The 20272-nt window shown below is 43.5% G+C and overlaps 1 protein-coding gene across 1 annotated transcript; it reads right to left on the bottom strand.

Annotated features, from left to right (window-relative positions):
• Positions 1-2476: 2476 nt before the first annotated feature.
• Positions 2477-7673, bottom strand: UCHL1 (ubiquitin C-terminal hydrolase L1). The gene is made up of 9 exons (XM_027686470.1): positions 7325-7673; positions 7212-7223; positions 6609-6737; positions 5551-5701; positions 4233-4318; positions 4110-4157; positions 3635-3704; positions 3214-3272; positions 2477-2902 (listed from the first exon to the last, which is right to left on the bottom strand). Exons 1-9 carry the CDS (start codon positions 7355-7357, stop codon positions 2816-2818), a joined length of 675 nt encoding a protein of 224 aa, XP_027542271.1. The 5' UTR covers positions 7358-7673; the 3' UTR covers positions 2477-2815.
• Between the last annotated feature and the right edge of the window lie 12599 nt (positions 7674-20272).

The following is a 20272-nucleotide window of genomic DNA, read 5'->3' as shown; positions in this document are numbered from 1 at the left end:
CACACGACAGCTGCATGATGCTGGTTTTATTTGCTCTGTCCCCCTGTGGCCACCCCCCACCCCCAGGCGGGGCTTCCAGTGTGCCAGCCATTCTGGGGCTGGGTTAGGGGCTCTGGGGTGTGGTGTGGGGCAGTGCTCCCAGTGTCCAGTGACTGGCAGTGTCTCACATTTGCTCAAACATTTCTGCCAAAGTGTGAAACAGTGGGCAAAAATTAAAATTCAAAAACTGCCAAGTAGGTAAAATTAGCTGGAAAATATGCAAAACTCCCACATTTATTTTGAGATCATACACACCTAATATGACTTTAAAACATCTTCCTTGTTTTCTGTCTATGACTTATTCAATATGGTTTTAAATTGCCACCTACATGCTTCCATGTATTGTGACTTTCCTTGTGGCTGCAGTAACGCATTTGGAACAGCTGCAGTTATTATTGCAAAATCTTCCATCTATTCAGCTTATAGATCCTCACCCACTGTTTGAAAACCCCTTCATCTGGAGCAGTTCTATCCCAACTCCCAAGATCCCCAGTAACTTATCTTCCTCTTTTTAGAACCCAGTGTTTTAAAGTAAAGCCCAGCTGTTTGCCAGACCCTTGGGGTCATTTCTGAAGGGGAAAACAGCCTTGCTAGGGATGTTATACATGAGTGGATGGATAAGATTCATTCCTTAGTTGTTCTCTTTATTTTCATCCTTTCAAACTGTACCTTGGACCAGAATGTGAGAAAATTAGAACAGTCTGTCACAATCCTTTTCTTGTTTCTTCATGAGGCCAAAATCATTAAAATGTTGCCTCTTAGTAGATTCTTAACTCAGAAACTTGAGCAAAAGAGAGAAAAAAAGTTTATGAAACACTAAATTAACTCACATAGCACTGTTTATATTGCTAATTAAAACAAAGGAAAGAAAAAAGAAAAAACCAAAACCCAAAATATTTGAATGCCCCATCACTATAAAAAATACAGTAGTATCTCAAAGGCATTTTCAGGTTGCTTCAGCATTGACTGATCACCTGTGTAACTCTACACAGGCAGTTACAGCAGGTACCCTCATAATGGCGCTAAGGGGAAGGAAAGGGTCCTCTGTGGCTTTAAAGCACACTGCCGCAGGTTATGGCATACAGCTCACTGGGCTCTGCTCTTATGCCCCTCCTCTGTCAGTATCTGGTTTTTATTGCTCTTTCCACTCTCCTGTGCTTATGCCACTTGCATTTCTTCTCTTGAAGGTTTTGTTGCTAAGCAGCCCGAGTCCCAGGCATGGCTCCGAGTCTGTGCTGGCACAGGAGGCTGCAGCAGAGATACCCCAGGAGGCCTCCTTTCACCCTACAACAACTTCCACTACAGGCAGAAGATGCTGTTGTAGAGAGCAATGACATGTTACAGACCTTTTCTCAGCTTTCACCTCTCTGCTAACAGAAACCAAAAGACACTAATGTTCAGAATTGAAGTACTCTGAGCTTGAGCAAAACCTTAGACTTTCAATTAAAATGTATTGTAACCCTCTGCTAGCTTCAGCTATCAGGTAATTAATTATATGAGCAGTAACAAGCCCCAATACAAAGCAACTTCAGCCCACACACAGCTTTACTTACCCTTCAAAAAAGCCTGGAAGCCAGAACAGCTTGCAGCATACAGAGCACCAGCAGCCATCTAAGACTGTTACCCAGCACCATACAACATGGCTGGCAGGGACAGACTGGGACCTCATGCATTAGAAATAAGGGTTGAAGGGTGTTTTATCCCTTCTTGCAGCTACCTGAAGTATCAGCAAGGAGCTGCAACAGCAGCAAACAGCAACTAGACTCAGGTAAAAACAGTTTCTACAGGTCACAATTGAGGCCAAGGAATATATAATAAAGTTTAAATCTCTTTCCCTTAAACCCAAAAATTCATCTTACTATTAGAAATTTGTGTAGTGTGGGTTTCTCCTTTTCAGGTCATTTTGGAAGGCACAGAGAAGTATAGCCCCTTTCAAGGTCTTTGTAAGAACCACAAGTTAGTAAGCATACGGGGTAGCCAAGGATTTTTTTCTGCATTTGCCAGCAGATTTGTTTTAGCTACAGATAGGGAGAATCGCTGTTCTAATACTGTCTCCTATAAGGAAACAACATCAGCTGACTCAGTGGGCATTCTGTTGCTTGTAGCACTAATATGGACCACATTAAGGTACCATTTGAGTGTTCATTTATCACACCTTACCCCTCTAAAAATAAATGCATTCAGGGTGGCAGATTGCAGCTTCAAACTGGACATTAGGAAGAACTTTACTAGAACAGTAGTGCAGCACTGGAACAACATTACACAGACTGGTGCATCTCTTCATCCTTGAAGACCTTCAAGACCTAGAAAAATCAACTGTCCTGCTACCCTGAGGCCAACATTAACTTTTTGCTTAGAGGAGATCTTTCAGGGTCTTTTGAAAACAAGGTTTACAGAGAATGCCACACAACTTCTTTTAGAGAAAGCCAGTGATCAATTTAGTCCATTTATCCAGCAGAACATTTTATTCTCATCAAGGACAAGGAAATATCAACCAACAACTCAATTAACATGACACAGATCAAACAAGCCCTGTTAAGCATTTTCTACTTAACATGTGAAAAAAGAGTCTAAAGATATCTGATGTGTCCAAACTGTTCACATTAAAACTTGAGCTCATCCTTTAACATAAGCTCAGCTGATGTTGCTCTTGTGTATAGCAAAAGGTGGAAATAGTTACCAGAACAGCGGTGTTTAACAAGTACTGAAGCACTGGAGTTTAAACTGCATTTACTAGTGTGCTATTAGACTGTTTTCCTTGCATCTCTTCAGAGTCTCAGGCAGACTTGCAGAAAGCCACAGCAGAAAAACGAACTTCTCCTTTTTCACGTTCTGTAAATTGTCTGCAGATCTTAGCAGAATCCTTAGGGATAAAAAAATGCAGCTGTTTAGACTAAGAGAATGGACTTGCTATAGAGAACAAGTCATTGCAGTTCCTCTCTTGAGTCCCACCAACTAAGTTACAAGGTCTTTATAGCACCAGCGGATAAATACATTTAAGAGGTATCTAGGTCTGGGGGACAATATCTTTAGTAGTCGTAAATTTGGTAGATTTAAGAAGCACAGACTTATAGAGCAAGTAGGTAGGTACAGCCACTATACACCAAATGCACACTTCTCACCCTTTTATAGGCCTTGCTTTCAGGACAACAAGCAGCAAGGGAGAAGTCTTACCTTCAACAGCAAGTCATCCGAGCTTGTGCCATGGTTTACAGGAAATGGCATACGGCCGTCTGTGAAAGAAAGCCTTATCACTCAGTATACTTAGTATTTCAGAATTAGCAGCACTGAGCACAGTGGGCCCAAACAAGTACACATATGATGATACGTATTTGGGAAGTCAGAACAAATTGTCAATACATAGTCTGAGATGGGGACTGAGTATTCTCAGCTCTACCAGCAAAGACATGCTTTACAAAAGAATTTACTGCAACCCACCATCAGTTAAATCTTCAAGTGAAGGTACAAACTGTGTATTGTCTCTGAGAGCCTCAGCAAACAATTTAAGCAGCACTGAGTATCTCGCCCCAGCCCCCAATGCTGCTGTGAAGCCTGAAGTAGGCCCAGTCCAACTGCAGAGTTAGCAGGATCTTACCCAATTCGTACAGGTGTCCATCCACATTGACAAACAGGATGAAGTGGAAGTTCAAACTGTTGTCCTCAACCTTAGAAGATACCATTAAATACATTTGGAGATACCATTAGACACATTTGTTAGGCCGAAGCTAGTACTGCAAACCCTACATGTGACTACAGAACAAAATAGACATCAACAACAAAGCAGTAGCAAAGGACTGAAAACTTAAGTTCAGCTGAAGAGCTCTGTGGCAAGACCTCTACAAGGTCATGCACCAGAAATCCTAATGCGGAGTCATGTTTTCAATCTGGATCTGGACCCAAATTTTCAATCCATATTTAAAGAAGAAACCCTGAACAAGTATTCATCCATGAGTCACTAATTTCTCTGTCCTTGTGAAATGTAACAGCCATCTGACAGACAAAAAAAAGCTGTATTGCTCTACCACCTTTGTTAATCTCTTTCCCCAAGATTTTACACATTCACATCTTACCCGACATTGTCCTTCTTGTGCAACCGAATTGTGGACTTCTTGTATAGCCTTAAGAGAAAGCAGATACATGTTACTACATCTTTAAGTGCTGGTAGCTGTCAGCAGTTTGCATAGTTTATATACCTTATTATTTGCAAAATGCTTAGCTCTCTCTTCAGGAGACAAATCAGCTGTTTCATCAAGAAACTTCTTCAGGGCAGACCCCTCATCTGCACAAGATAATAAAAAATTTTATTCAGTATGTGTAAAGCATCAGTCACAGTTGAGATGCAGCCCACAGTAATCAGTGCTTGTTGCACCAACTACAAGTCATTGCATTCAGCCTGTAACTATCTCCTACACAAGCTTATTATAACTACCACTTGAAGTAAGCTCTATCTATCTATCCATCCAGAAGCTATTAGTAACAATCTACACAACCAGAGTGTAGCGCTTCAGGGTACTCTGGATGGTTGTCTTGAAAGTCACTTTCAAATGGGATGTAGCTTTTCTGATTTCCCCACTGCACATTTGGCAGAAGGCTTCAGTCCTGTTTTGAAGAAATTCAAGAAAGGTGCCAGCTGTAAGGATACATAAGTATCAAGTAACAGAATATGGGGAGATGAAATTTTCTCACTGCCTTCAAAGGAAGGCAGCACTTGCTCATTACAGGATTACTTTGGTTTTCCAGGACATAAATTAGTAGTGCAGTACAAATATGTGCTAAGTTCTGGTCTTCCATGAAAGATGTGCTGCATCGTTGCTTCACTCATCTAGAGTGTGTTATTTCAGAAAATCTTTTCAAGAAGCAAAACTATGCTCATATGCTCACTACACCTTCTGTGTGCATTTTCTTTTGTATAAGAAGAAATCCCACACCACACAAAGGGTTCAAGTTCTCTTGGAATAACGATAGTTGTATTTTGCAGATCTCCAGTCTTTGAACAACAAAATAATCCTTTTCTATAGGAAGCAAACCATCAAAACTATTATCTCAGCAGGAAAAGTCTACTTACAGACCCTTATCATCTCTACAACTTCTCCAGCAAAAAAGAAAACATGTTTTAAACTGATTTACAGGCTACTCTGAGCACATTTATGTACATTAGACATAGGTGGCATGAAGAACTCCATCTCTTCAGTTGATATCAAGACCAATGCCAACAACTACTTCTGAACATAGTACTTCCTGATTACAGACAGACTTTGGTCAGTCCTACTATGTGCCCTTTTCTTCTTGCATTGCTCACTAGGACAATACCTCTGCAGCTACCAAACACAAGTCAAAGGTTGAGTCCACATGCCCCCCTCCAAGAGCTGAAAGACCCACTTACCAACTGAAGCAGTACGGCATGTCTTAACTTGCCTTGAATGAAAGCCCCATGTCTCCCAGTAGCCTACATGCATTCAATCTTCTGTCGTAAAAGTGGAAATTCAAGCATTTCAGAACATTCATACTCACCAAGCTTCACTTTGTCCTTGTTATTAGCAACTGCATGTATCAGACCAATTGTCCCACAGGAGTTACTGACTGTCTGCTTCAGGAAATACACCTTGGAACTGATTTCTTGGTCCTTTATTTTCTCAGTCTGTTGCTTCCTGAAGTTCTCATGCTGCAAACATGTAACTGTTTTAAGCATTTCATTACAGTCATATATTTTTCTTGTGTAAACTACTGGTCAGATAAGTTGTGCAGGAGAATCAATACCAAGACTGGACAAAGATTTACCCAGAAAGTCATCTTTGTGGCACAGGTCCAGTAAGCACCATATGTCTAAACTGGATTCAGGCCAACACTTAATGGACTACCTGCATGACTCAGTCATATCCAAAGGTATTGTTCTTAGCCCTTCATCTGCTCTGTACACTGGAAATTGCTTGGGGTAGGGAACCACAGAAGGGATAGGCTCTTCGATATCATCCCTCAATTGCTTTGGTTCATTGAACAAGACTACTGACGTGTCTCTGCAATAATGTGCCTTTGGACCTTCAGGGTACTTCCCTTCATTAACCTCTTCCCACCAGAACAACGTATAAACAACTAAGATCCATTACTACTGAAAGGTTATAATCCTCCATTTAAAGAACCTGTTAAATATACTTTATCTCAAAGCCCATCTTCTGATTCACTTCCTTAGCATCAAGTGGACCGAAGATATTAACCATACAGAAGTAATTTAGGCCTTTCTAGATCCAATGAGTCAGCACGGTAAAGGAATTGCTATTCCTCATGCTCAAGATTGGTCATGTTTTTTCCTCAGTCTGATATACAAAAGCAGTCTCACAGGAGCATTGGGACAGAATAAGAGGACTTGTTTTGTTGCTCAGTTCATTATAGTTCAGGCTATTTGGAGGCGGGGGCCATGCACAACATCGTCAACCTACAGCCACAGCGCAAGCCCCATCCACGCCCAACCATCTGATGCTTGAGTCGATGACACAGACACACCCCTGGCAGCAGCCAGTGCTACCCGCAGCCAGTCCCCCCCCCCCTTCCCCCGCGCGGGAGGGGACACCCACCTGCTCGGTGAGCGGGAACAGCAGCAGCAGCGCGCAGGCCGGGGTCGGCACGGCGCGCAGCGCCTCATCCTCGAAGCCCAGCACGTCCACAAAGCGCCAGCCGGGACCCACCCCGAGGCGGGACAGCACCTGCACGGGGCACAGAGAGCGGTGGCCCGGCCGCGACACCCCCGTCCCCGCCCCGCCGCGCCCGGTGACACAGCACAACGCGCGGCGCCCCCTGCCGAGGGCGCGGGCTCAGCGCCGCTCCGCAGGTGCGACCGCGCCCCGCGCAGCGGAGCCGCTCCGCGCCCATCCCGGCAGGGCGGGGTGCCGAGGGATAGAGACAGGCGCCGCTCCGCAGGTGCGCCCCCTCCCCGGCAGGGCGGGATGCCGAGGGATGGAGGCAGGCGCCGCTCCGCAGGTGCGGCCGCTCCCCAGCAGGGCGGGATGCAGAGGGATGGAGGCAGGCACCGCTCCGCAGGTGCAGGCGCCGCTCCGCAGGTGCGGCCGCACCCCGCGCAGCGGTACCGCTCCGCGCAGGGAGGGCGGGGTACCGAGGGATGGAAAAAGAAGGGGCGGCGCCCGCCCGCCCGCGGCAGTCCTGCGGCGGCGGCAACTCACTTTGTTCAGCATCTGGAAGACAATGCGGGGGGAGAAGCGTGAGTGCCAGTGAGAGACAGCGCCCCACCACCCGCCCCGCAGTCCCAGCCCCGTCTCCGCCGCCCCTCGCGCACCTCGGGGTTGATCTCCATCGGCTGCCAGGCCATGGCTGCAGGGCGGCAGGGAGCCGGGAAGAAGGCAGGCTGCGCCCCAAGCACGACGATGTCCCCGCGGCAGTTGCGCTGCCGAGCCGCTGGCGACGCTGGAGCGCGGAGCCGCCCACCCGGCTCTTATATAGGGGCGGGCTGGCCCACTGCGCGCGGCCGCGGGGGGAGAGGGAGGAGCAGGGCACGGCTGGGGCGGGGGGCGCGGAAGGCCCGCGGGGCCGGGGGCAGCCTGGGCGGGGTGCGGGAGGCGGGTCACCTCCGAGGGAGCGGGGTGCGGCCGGCGGCGAGGGGACCCCGGCCCCCCGACGTTGATGTGGAGAAAGTGCTAGAAGCGAGCCGGCAGCGTGGGCAAGCAGCTGGCATCTCCCGGGGCAACAGGTTTCTCCTCCACCATCAGCCCAGCCCCTGGGCTCTGCTCATCCCGAAAGCCCATGTCTACAGTTATGTGCCTGACCGCTCCTGATCATTAGACCCTGATCTCTGTGCGTTGCATAAAGTATACAATGGTTTTGATACTCAACAAAATCATTAAACACTTATTTTTAAATTTTCAGTGTAATTATAAAACTGTCATGAAAGTCTCCTGTCTGCTGATTGTATCTCTGTGGTTCGAACCAACCCCTGAACCAGTCCAATGAAGCTGGTTAAAAAATAGTGGGCTTTTTATCTTTTATTCATGACCTGACAGTTTCTGCGCACAATATCTTTGGACTAGAACATGTCTGAACAAGGAAACAAAACCAAACCTGCTCAAAATACTAGAAATCACGTGGACTCCAAACAGCCTTTCAGATTTTACTGGTAAACAGCCTGATGGGAGCCTTGTGGATAAGCGAGATGCTTCACAGTTGTCTTTCAAACAATGCAAATACTGAACAAAAGAGTCAGCTGAATGTCTGCAGTCTGTTTGGTTTTGATGACTTTCTTCCTTTAGTTTTCCACCCTGTTTCAGAACGATTTGGACCCCAGTGCAGCAAAATTTATAAGTGCCTGCCTGATTTCAAGCACATTTAAATTAATTTTAGATCTATTGCACTGTAAGTTAGTGTGGAATCATTCACATCAAGTGGTTGTACACATACGCTTTTGAACTGAGACCTCTTCATCAACATTATTCAGTTTACAATGAACTCCTTGGGAAAGATGCTTACGGCTTAATCTTTGAAATATGGCCATAAAAGACTCAAGATGTGATGTCACACTAGTTCTACCTGTAACGAGACTTAGTGAAGAAAAAAACAGGATAGCAAGGAGGGTTTTGTATTTTATGGCCAAAGCTAGGATGTGTCCAGAAAGGATAAAGCATTGAGCAACCTGGGCTGATCTTGTAGCTGATCATGCTTTGAGCAGGAGGTTGGTCCAGAGATACCCTGAGAGCTGTTGCAACCTGAAGTATCCCATGATCCTGTGATTCACAGTAAAGGGAAGAGCAGTACACATTGTTCAAACCCAAAGATTTTCAGGTAAGACAGGGGGAAGATTCACAGTAAATGACAATATCATTTATTTATTTTTTCCCCTTTACTGTAGCTGAAAACAGTCTCTGACACCTATAAGCAAGCTAAAAATGGCCTGAAATATTATATATATAGTATCTTTCACTATCTTTCCTTTTATGATCAACTCTTCATGCACTGTAAGATGCAGGGATACCAAAGGAACTTGAATGAACAGGTCTAATGCTAATGGTCCATGCTAGATATGCAGGAGAGATGGTATGCAGCTCCTCTGAGAGGATGGCAAACATTTGTGCAAGTGTAATTTTAGTCTCTGCATGCCATGAGCAGCATACAGGAAGTGAGGCGTGTTTCTATGGGAGTATCTGCCAAATCTATCAATACATTACTTTTAAAGTAAACAGTAAGTGTAACAATATGACACTGCTAAACAACTGCTACTGTTGCATAAAGATGCCTGTCTCCAGAAAGTCATGTAAAAAGTGGGTGCTGGGTCTTATGCAGTCTCCATGTACTTCCTTGCAAAGATGAAGTCTCTTGAACATCTTTCTTCAGAGCAGATAGGTGTACCTAGCACATTTAACCTAATTCATTCCCACTACTGCAATAAAATCAAAACTCACTTGAAAAAGTGACTGGACGTACTTGTAAACTTTCTGCACAGTCCAAATGTAATAGTACTTGTGGTATTCAACACTGTGGATGGATAAAGGTTTTGCTCAGATGTTTAATCTAGAAACTGTGTACTGAGGAATCTTTGCTATATGTATGATCTTTTGGCAGATTTCTTTCTCTTAATAGGACTTGGTGTCAGTATTAACTTCTCACCATGTTCCAGTTAAAGGTTTACATAAGGAAGAACTAGACCTATAGTTAAGGGAGGTTCCTGAGTTCAGAGGATCTCTTAATAAAAGCACCTATAACAAGCATGTGGTGAAGGAGGCAAAGCTGGCCTTAGACAATGCAGAGCTCCTGAAATGGAAGCTGAGGTTGTAAACTATTCTTCAGAAAATAATTTTCCTAATGTCCGCCAAAATCCGATCCCTGAGGCACTCCAAGTCCACATCTGCTGCAGTATCCACACCTGCCTAGCAAACACACTGTGCCTTTCTTAAATTTCTTGTAATGACTCACTTCCCAAAAGAAGGATTCCAAACCCATTCCTGGAAACCTCCTTAATTCCCTACTCCCTACCTTCAAAACAAGCAATTATTGTCCATAGCTGGCTGGTGGTGCCCAGGGCAGCATGATGCAGGTACATGGTGGTGCAGGTGCTGGAGCCACAGGAATCTATTACCGCATGTCACCATTCTCCTGGTAACTGCCCATTTGCATTTACCCTACAGTGAGTGGAAAGTATTTGAGATAACTGTGCTGACTTACTGTAAGTACCTCTGCTGGCTTGGGGGTAAATCCTGCTTGAGGTAAATTCTGAAGTTAGACAGCTCAGTTTTACCATAGCAGTGTGCTTAAGAGATGCTGACTTACACAGAAATGCAGCATCCTTGAAGGGTTGCTAGGACTACACCTGAGAATGTTGGTGTGGTACCACGCTCCCTTTGGCATGCCTCCTGCTGTAAGTGTCCTTGGAGCTGTAAGCTTTGTGGCTCTCAACCCTAAGGGTTAAAGGCAGCTCTGGGCTGAGGTTGCGGCCCAGATGAGAAAACTATGGAGAGAACAAATGTGTCCCTGGAGCTGTAGGATTGTGGCTCTCTGAATCCTAACCCTAACCCTGCTTTTGTCACAGATCCAAACCACAGTATTATGACAGGCGCTATGGAGAAAACTAACTTCATCCCAGCCAGAACCCGTACAGTGTGTCACAAGATACCAAACATAAAACATGACAAACATATGTGAGTCCACTGTAGGGACAGTGGGCATCTGGAATCTGTGTAAGACAGTAACATCCCCCCTTCTCTTCTGGTAAATTGTCTGGAGCACAGCAGCAATTCCTGCATGAGAGTACCCCAACCTTTAATTAGAAGATCAGAGGGATCAATAGGCCGGGCAAGTGAGTGCTTTTATAGAAGGTCTGGGTCCATAAAAGATTTGAGCAGGAAGAGAGATATGTTTGTTTCTGAATTGCAGCCAGGTTAATTTAAATACTTATGTGAGGAGTCTTGGTGAGTTTTGGTGACTCTGCAGCCCAGCATGTGGGGCAGTCCAAGTCCAGTCACACTCAACACCTGGCTGTCAGCAGCTGCTCTCCAGGTCCATGGGCCAGGAGTTCTGGGCTGATATCTCAAATGTCAAGCAGGAGTCTGGAAAGTGAAAGAATTTCAAAGCAGCTCAGAGCTGAGTTGGGAATAGGGGAAAAACCCCCAAATCTTTCTTTACTTCATGTAAAGGTTGGAAAAGTTATGTTCTTATATTCCCATGTCCACGAGAAGCGTATGTTTTGGCTAGGAGATGTAATAATTAAGGGCTGCTGAGGTGGAGACGTTGAAGGATGTGAACTCAGGGTCTGACCTGTCATGAAGACCAGCTGGAAAGGGGTAACAGAAGCAATGCAGTTAAAGGGGTTAGGCTGAGGAAAGGGGCTGCTCTGCCAAGGACTGACTTTGTGTGTATTGACTGCTAGCAGTGACTCTGCAATTGCTCTGAACTACAGCCAAGTCCACCAGCATGTAAAGAACAAGCTCTACAGAATGCAATGACTCTTCTGGAAGTCTGGAAGTAGAAGTGTTAAACTGCTAAAATGTAGCTTCAAAGACTTGTCTTGAGAGTCTCAGTTCTGAAGAGTGTGGCCATGGTTTTCTTGATTTCAGATCTGTCTGGCAGGATGCTTATGACCCTTCACTTCATTCCTCTGCAAAATCATGTCCACCCAAATGGTGATGTGTCTATCAGAGGCACAGTGATAGCATGCTTTGTTTCACAGTAGAAGTAGGACAGAGAGTGAATCCTTTCTCTTTTCACAAAGAAAGGCAGGCATTGTTGTCAAGGATCTCTTAGTTTCCAGTGAAATGATATCTGGTTTTAAAGATATGAAAGCTTGCAAGGCTTGTCTCAATGGATAAGAAAGACAGTATATTGGCACCTGGGCAATTGGCATATGTCTCCTTCCCTTAAAGGCTTTCTTTGGTGATGTTAGCAATCCGTGCTTTTTACTGTCTAGGCAGGAAAAATCGATCTTTCTAGTCCTGTAGAAGAGAACAATCCCTCCTTCTTTCTTCTGTCTTTGTTTTGTTGACTTAAGCATTCTTAGGATTAGTGCTTTTATCCAGAGAGGTAAAATATACATTTCAAGAGGACCTCATTCTGTGCAACGTTTTAGCATAATACTTGTAATAGCTAATAATAATAAATTCTAATTTTGATGTAATACTTGGATGATCTATGATAAGGACTTACATACCTACTTACATTTTCATCCAGTGAATGCTTCCCTCAGGTTAACAGGCACAAGACAAAACAAGATGAGCCATGTGATTCAAACTACTGGTTGTGAGACTTAAATAGCAGCACTTGACTCTTGTAATACATTCTCTAGTACAACACTGTGCCTCTTCCCAAGTGCTGTGTTGTGCCAGGCCATCCTGGGGTGACCCCAGTCTGTTTCTCCCCTGCAGACTTCAGTTTCTTCGGTCACAACTTAGCAAATCCTATCCTTGGACTTGCTTTTGAATACTCGACAGCTATACATAGCACCCAGAAAGCATTCACCTCCACTTAGGGACTGCTGGAAGAGTTTACCTTAGATAGGCTGTTTCTTGTGAAACAAAGTAACAGGCTGCTCCAAATCAGGTCAGGAGCACTAGCCACTCTTAAGTAGGAGGAGAGTAAGGGGGGAAAAAAAGGAGAGAAGAGAAATGTCAGTCAGTTCAAAGGATATCAAGACAGTGATTCACTAGTACTTTTACAGTGGTAGAGATATACTTCCTCAGGTCTATGGGATGCTGAGGGAAAGGCACAGGCCACCTCCCAAACACCTCTTTATGTCACTGGTCTCCATCCTCAAGAATTAAAAAACCTTTTCAGGGAAAGTACAGAATATATGCCTTAGGGAGCTGTTGAGGAGGGATGTAACTTCTGGACCAAGTCTGTTGTCACCTGCAGTCTCTTTATGTGCTAGCATAGTTGCTTCTTGAGGGATTGTGAGAAGCAAATGAAGAAATTGGCTTGCTTACTGTTGGATGGAGAAGTGAGAGGTATGACTCTGCCAGAAGGGTAAGGGCTTTTGTGTCTGTTGAAGAAAAAAAAGGCGGGGGGGGGGGCAGGCTTATCCAGCTTGCATGACAACAGAGGAACCTGTAGACAAGGACTCTGGTGTGAAGGGGTTTTCTGTGAAATCTTGTAACTCCTCCAATTCAACAGAACAAACCATCTTACACTTTGTCCTGGACATGAGTTTATCTTCTTTTGCGGGGAAGGAAAAGGGGACCAATAGTGATGAATAGGGATGGGCAGATGTAAAAGGCATTTCTTCATTCTGTCTTTTATATGCAAATGGAGATTTTTAGCAGAATTTAAAGTAGTTTACACTTGAAATCAGTGAACAACAAAGCCACATCATAAAAATAATTTTTAAAAAAGTTTTTTAGCTAAATCAGTCACAGTATCCTGAAAGATTCTTGCTTTTTTCCCACATAACTGATGTGGTCCAGTATTCTTGCTGTATCTTACAAGTAGTCTTCTGGTCAAGTGTTTCCACCTGATTTTTATATATATGTTTATCCACACCTATATAAATTCTGAAATAATTTGTGCTCAGATCAGCATGTTCTCTAAAAACTCTACTTCCATAACAAAATTGTCCTGTATAGTACAAGCTACCCTGAACTCCTACACATCAACAAGGACATGTGTACCACAATATTTACAGCAGCTTGTGCCAAGGGATTTACTTCCTAATCTACACGTGCACATTCTTGAGAAGTGTGCGGATTTTGTTTTTAATTAGAGAAGTGCTCTGATGTAAAGCTTCAGCTGCAGACAGTTTGTGAGAAGTTCAAGCATGGTTCTTCTGTTAGAGCTACTTCACTCAGGGAGTGATGCTGGCACAGAGCTGCTGCCAGTCCAGTGAGTGAAGCTGAGAGCCTGCGGTCCCTGGATTGCCATGAGACCTGCCTGCCTATCTAGTCCTGTCCTGAAGTGGGCTGACTGTGGAGGACTGCATGGGAAAGACATTTTCTGCATCTCAGCCAGTGTCGAACTACCTCTTCTTCATCACTCCTAAGGTCTATGGCATATCCTAGCAACTACATATATGTGGTGTGCAGGTTTGGCAGGCTAGTGACTCTCATAGGGCAGCACAGCTCTGACTCTTTGTCAGTGTGACCATGGTAGATAAAAAGCCTCATAGACTTACATCTGAGCTGCTCTTGCTTCTCCACTCTCTAACAGCATGCAGAAGCATTAAATGGATCCCTTAATCATGCTAGCAGATTGTGCTTTTAGCCGCTGAGATCTCCAAAGTCTTTCCTGTACCAATTCCTGTGTTAATTACAAATTAACAGTAGCTATTCACTAGTACTTACAAGTCAAGGCTTTGATTTCAAAATGTGTAAGAATGAGAGGCTTAACCCCACATTAATAGCCACTTTCCAGAAGTACATCTGGCATAACATAACCCTTTGGTTAAGTTATAATGCTGACACAAAGCGTTTTACACGTGGTGACCACCCAGTGTATTGTTAATGCAAAACAGTTGTACGTGCTGCTCTTACCAGCTGGGCGATGCAGGAGTGCAGGGGCCCAGCTGCTCTGACACTGCTGGGGATGTCACTGGTGGAAGGTTATTAGTCTTGGCTCAACTGCAAGCAATTGACATTAAAATTACAGTGAAATAAACCCAGAGCCTAACCCTACAGTGAATCCTGTGTATCTTCAGAGGCTGCTCTCAGAGCACTAGCACTGGGGAGAAAGGGAAGATTTTTTTTTTCCCCTCTCTGCTCCAGGAACTTTTCTACACTATACAAGGAGGAGAGTATTTCCAAACTTCCACCTTCAGAGAAGTGCTTGGACAGTGTTTGTCACTGATGGAGAAACTATTTTTTGAAGATCAGTTTAACAAGCACTGTTTTGAAGTGTTTACCCAAAGCACACGTGTATGAAGAACACCATTGTTTGGCCCTTGAGTTGTACTGTTTTAGTGGAGGAGTTTAGCTTAAAAATGTACATGCTGAAACAAATCCCTGTCTCAGTAGAGAAAAATATTTAGATTGCGAGGGAAACTACACTATGGATCAGAAAAACAATGGGACTCTATCACATTCTACAGTTGCAAATATAAATGCAAAACATGCTGCCCTTTCCTGTGTATGTTTATACACATAGGGCAAAATTCCCATTGAGTGAATTTGCAGCCTGGGCTTTTCTAGCTGTATTTAGGACATAGACACTGGACTTTTGTCTCTCTTGTTTCAGAGACAAAGCACTGACCTTCTGCCGTTAGCAAACCTAGCATTTCCAACTTTATCTTAGCTTTCTGTACCTCTTAATGAGTATTAGTGGATGTGAATGTGTATATATCCATAGCATAGAATCAAAGAATCCTAGAACGGTTTGGGTTGGAAAGGACCTTAAAGGTCACCTAGTTAGGACCATAGAATCATAGAATATCCTGAGTTGAGACTCACAAAGATCATCAAAGTCCAGCTTCTGGCCCTGCACAGGACAACCCCAAGAACTGTCCAAACACTTTTTGAACTCTGTCAGGCTTGGTGCTGTCACCACTTCCCTGGGGAGCCTGTTCCAGTGCTCGACCACCCTCTGGGTGAAGAACCTTTTTCTAATATCCAACCTAAACCTCCCCTGACACAACTTCAGGCCATTCCCTCAGGTCCTGTCGTTCGTCACCAGAGAATACAGATCTGTGCCTGCTCCTTCGCTTCCCCTCACAAGGAAGTTGTAGACTGCAATGAGGTCTCCCCTCAGTCTCCTCTTCTCCAGGCTGAATACACCACGTGCCCTCAGCCATTCCTCATACAGCTTCCCCTCAAGGCCATTCACCATCTTTGTTGCCCTTCTTTGGACACTCTCCAATAGCTGAAAATCTTTCCTATATTGTGGTGCCCAAAACTGCACACAATATTCAAGGTGAGGCTGCACCAACGCAGAGCAGAGTGGGACAATCACCTCCCTTGACCAGCTGGTGATACTTTGCCTGATGCCCTCCATGACATGGTTGGCCCTCTTGGCTGCCAGGGCACTGCTGACTCATATTCAACTTGCCATTGACCAAGACCCCTAGGTCTCTTTCCAAGGTGCTGTTATCCAGTATCTCATTCCCCAGTTTTTATATATAACCAAGTTTGCCTCATCCCAGGTGCAGAATCTGGCATTTGCCCTTTTACAACTTCATACAGCCCAGTCCTCTAATTGGTTGAGGTCTCTCTGCAGGGCCTCTCTGCCCTTGAAGGAGTCAACAGCTCCTCCCAATTTAGTTATGTCAGTAAACTTACTTATTATACCTTCGAGTCCTGCATCCAAGTCATTTATGAAGATGTTGAAGAGCAGTAAAACTAGAGCCCTGTGGAACCCCACTAGTGACAGGCTGACAGTCTGATGTCACCCCATTCACTATTACCCTCTGTGCTTGACCTGTAAGCCAATTGCTCACCCACTACATGATGTGTTTATCCAGCTGTGTGCTGGACAGTTTGTCCAGAAAGATCCTGTGACAGAGAGTATCGAAAGCTTTACTGAAATCCAAAAAGATTACATCAACTGGCTTCCCTTGATCAGCTAGGTGGGTTACCTTGTCATAAAAGCAAATTAAGTTTGTGAAGCAGGACTTCCCCTCATGAAGCCATGCTGGCTGTGACTGATGACTGTGTTGTCCTGCAGGTGTTTTTTAATAACTCCAAGAATAATCTTCTCAATAATTTTACCAGGCACTAAAGTGAGAATGACAGGTCTGTAGCTCCTAGGGTCATCATTCTTGCCCTTCTTGAAAATTGGAACAACGTTTGCCAGCATCCAGTCAACTGGGACCTCTCCATATTCCCAAGACTATTCAAAAATCTTTGAGAGAGGTCTCAAACCCCCTGCCATGGGCAGGGACACCTTCAACTTAACCAGGCAGGTTTCTCAAAGCACTATATATAGCATATGAGTGGGTTAGCCATTCTGGCCTGAGAATGGGTTTCCTGACTGCCTCACAGGGACCTGTACTGATACACCATCTTTGGCTGCCTGTTGGAAAGCAGAACCTGCAGTGAAGCACTTCCAGAGAAAGCTCCAAGATGCAAGAGCACCAGGGCTGCTGCTCTTGCCAGCAACTGCTGGCAATGGAGACACGTTTGCCTAAAACTTCTAAGCTGTGCTTTATTTTGTGCTGTTTGAACAACTGCCTTCTCAACATCTTCATAGCCTCAAAGGCAAACGACATTGCAAAGTCTCTGTTGTATTTCTATTTCTCAGTTGTAGGAAAATGTTGGTGATCATGTTTCAGTGCCCATCAGGGCTATAGTTCCCATTTTATGCAGCCAAGGTAAGAAAATCTAGCTAGATGTTAGCTTTGAAAGCATGAGCTATTCTCTTTATTTGAATAATTATAATTATGGGCCTTGCTCTGTGTCAACTTTTCAGTATTTTTGTCCACCAGAGCCACATAAAAAAGTAAACTGAGTTTGCAGAGAAGTCAGCTCTGAAAGCACCTACTGGCTTCTAGTAGAGTGCTTAAGCAGCTGCTGTAGCATTTGGAAACTCTGCATTAATAGTGCATCATGTAACCAAGGAGCTTATATGCCTGGGGGCCAGCCAGGCCAGGCCACCTTTCCTTCACCTTGCTTGTAGGAAATGTCAATATACCACTGTATAACAGCCAGGGAAAGGAGAGATTAGAGAATTACATGTAGTCAGATGTCTAAGAGATCATTTATAACTTACTTTACAATCATTCCTGGTTGTAAGGCTTTGCATTCCTGAAGAGCTAGAAAGAAACTTCAAAATTATCATTCTGCCTTGCTTGGCACCTCAAGAAATCAGAGAACTGCTGGCCTACAAATTGTTCCACTTGCACTTGTTCCCATATAACCTTAATTAATGTAGTGGTAACATGCCTGAGATAGCTAATACATTGAATGGGGGAGAGCTCCACTAATAGAGCAGAAGACCTTGATTTAGTGACTGATTTGATTAAACTACTGGAGTAATTTTATCTGAGACTGATGTCTCACGGTCTTTGCTTTTCTATAAATAACACAGGGAAGTTTGTCCATGGCAGAATTAGTCTTTCACTATATGCTTGCCCAGGGAGCACTAAGGAGACAGGAACTGAAAATAATGGGAGCAACACACATGCTTTTACACAGGTCCTGAGAAGCAATACATCTGAGGGACTGAGGTCTCTAAACATGTTCAAGGTTGTAATGAAAAATTACATGCTTCAAGTCTAATTCTTAAATCTGCCAGCTATGTGTGCACTGTGTGTGGTGGTTTTCATTCTTTCTGGAAAATTATTTGATTTCATATTTGAAATGGAGACTTAATGTAGCTGTGTGAATATGTTCCAAAGAAAATTACCCTTCCGCTATTACTGAATTTTCCTAATTAAGTTTCTGTGTTTAGGATCAATATATTCAGCAAAAGATGGTGTAGGTCCCTCTGTGATATGGAAGTGCAGCAGTACCACTAGATGGTAGCGTTGCTTGTTTCAGTCACCTCTTTCCTACTTCCCGCTGCAGCGAGAGAAACGAGTTTGTCGAGGTGGGATCACTGCGTACTGTAACTATCCCTTTACATGGACTAACCCGTAATTAAAAAGCTGGTATATAGAAAAAAGCAAAGGGAGAACCTGTGAACTTCTGAGAGCACACTCGGAGGCATAGCCAGTCCTGACTCGGGCCCTGCAGACCCTTGCAGCGCCAAGGGTCATTTGCAGAGGGTTACTTGCCAATGGAGACTCCTATGGACTGTCATTCCTTGTTCCTAAGTCAGATAGACTTAAACCAAAATAAATTTGCAGTCAATAGTTCCCATACAGGAACAGCAAGATGATAATGAAATTCTTTTGGTATGAGCTGATAATATAGAAAGGCCTCTTTTTTTCCCCCATGTTGTTCATAAATACTATTTCACAAGATATTTGTGTCTTAAGTGCAGAACACGAGGTGCTCAGTATTCAATTCCTCAAGGCCACAACTGCAGAAACTGTTTCATTGAACTGGAAAAGTTAACACAATGGATTGCTTTAAACCAAGAATTAGACTTCAATTATCCCTGTGGGTCCCTTGCAACTCAGGATATTCTGTGATTCTGTGAAGTACTTGATGAGACTTGCTGAGCCTAGGTAAGCAGTGTATCTACCTGGAAATGTTTCCAAGAAGTGAATGTACTGAGCGGCTGTTCATTTAGGACATGAAATTCCTTACTTAGACTCCTCAACACTTCATTTTTATGACTCTGCTTACTACACTGCAATCCAAAGACTATGTAACTAAATGTTAATCGTAATTCTAACCACATAGTGAAAACCACAATGCAGCGTTATTACAGTTCTCATTAAAGGAACGTGAATTTCTGAGCATCTTGCCTGGACATTTCTGTCAGAGAAATATATTAATAGGTTATTCACTAATAATCTTCGTAACCCAATACTTGCCTTTTATGTCTTCAGTAGATATAGTGCATATTCCAGGGAAAGTTCTGTTCCAGTAAGGTGTCAAAGCATAAAAGCTTTCCCTCCCGCTGGATGATGTGCTTTGTTGAAGAGAGAAGCATCCTGTTTTGAAAATGCTGAAATTTGATCAATCACCTTTGGATGTCTCAGGAGGTCATCAGTCCTTCTTGATCATGATGACATGTTTTTATTACAGATCATTATAACTATTTGAAGGCTTTTTTGGACCATCATCGTAGTTTTTAATCTAAAAATATCAATTAAAACATGAGTTTTAGTTTATAAAAGTGTTGCTTTTTTGAAACAAATTAGAAGATTAAATCATGTCCAATTTTAAGACAAATGGAGAAATGTGGGTATCACTACACACAAGAACAATACATTTAATACAAGCTATTAAGTATTTAAGTATAATTTCCAGGTGTTTTACTCTGCATTATTACCTCTTTGCCTAAGCATTGTACATCTTCACCTAATTGTTGTTTCTTTTTGTTCATTGTAGTGCTTATAATTACAAATATTTTTTTCTGTTCTTTAGGCTGCTAGGTGTCAATATAATCTTCTAAGACCATAAAATATTTCTCATTAAAGATGCTATATTCCTATTCATCTTAATGATTCCTTTAATTATTCTCAGTTCATGAATGTTCTGCCATTCTCAGGAGCAGAGTTGTAAAGCCAGGGAACAAAATACTGAAGAAGGTTCTGTAATGCATAGGAAAAATCATCTTTTGCAGATAAACAGATTTGCCATTATAAATTGTGTGATAAATTTTAAAGTAGACTTGGGCACTTCAATAGGACTACTAAATGTGTTTTAATTTATGAGAAAATGAGACTGCCCATTTTATTATTGTAATAGACTTCTTTGATCTCTTTGTACCTCTT

The sequence above is a fragment of the Neopelma chrysocephalum genome, unplaced genomic scaffold, assembly GCF_003984885.1.
Source record: "Neopelma chrysocephalum unplaced genomic scaffold, ASM398488v2 Primary Assembly neopelma1_71, whole genome shotgun sequence".
Classification (NCBI taxonomy): Eukaryota; Metazoa; Chordata; class Aves; order Passeriformes; family Pipridae; genus Neopelma; species Neopelma chrysocephalum.
This window is presented reverse-complemented; position numbering and strand designations above follow the sequence as displayed.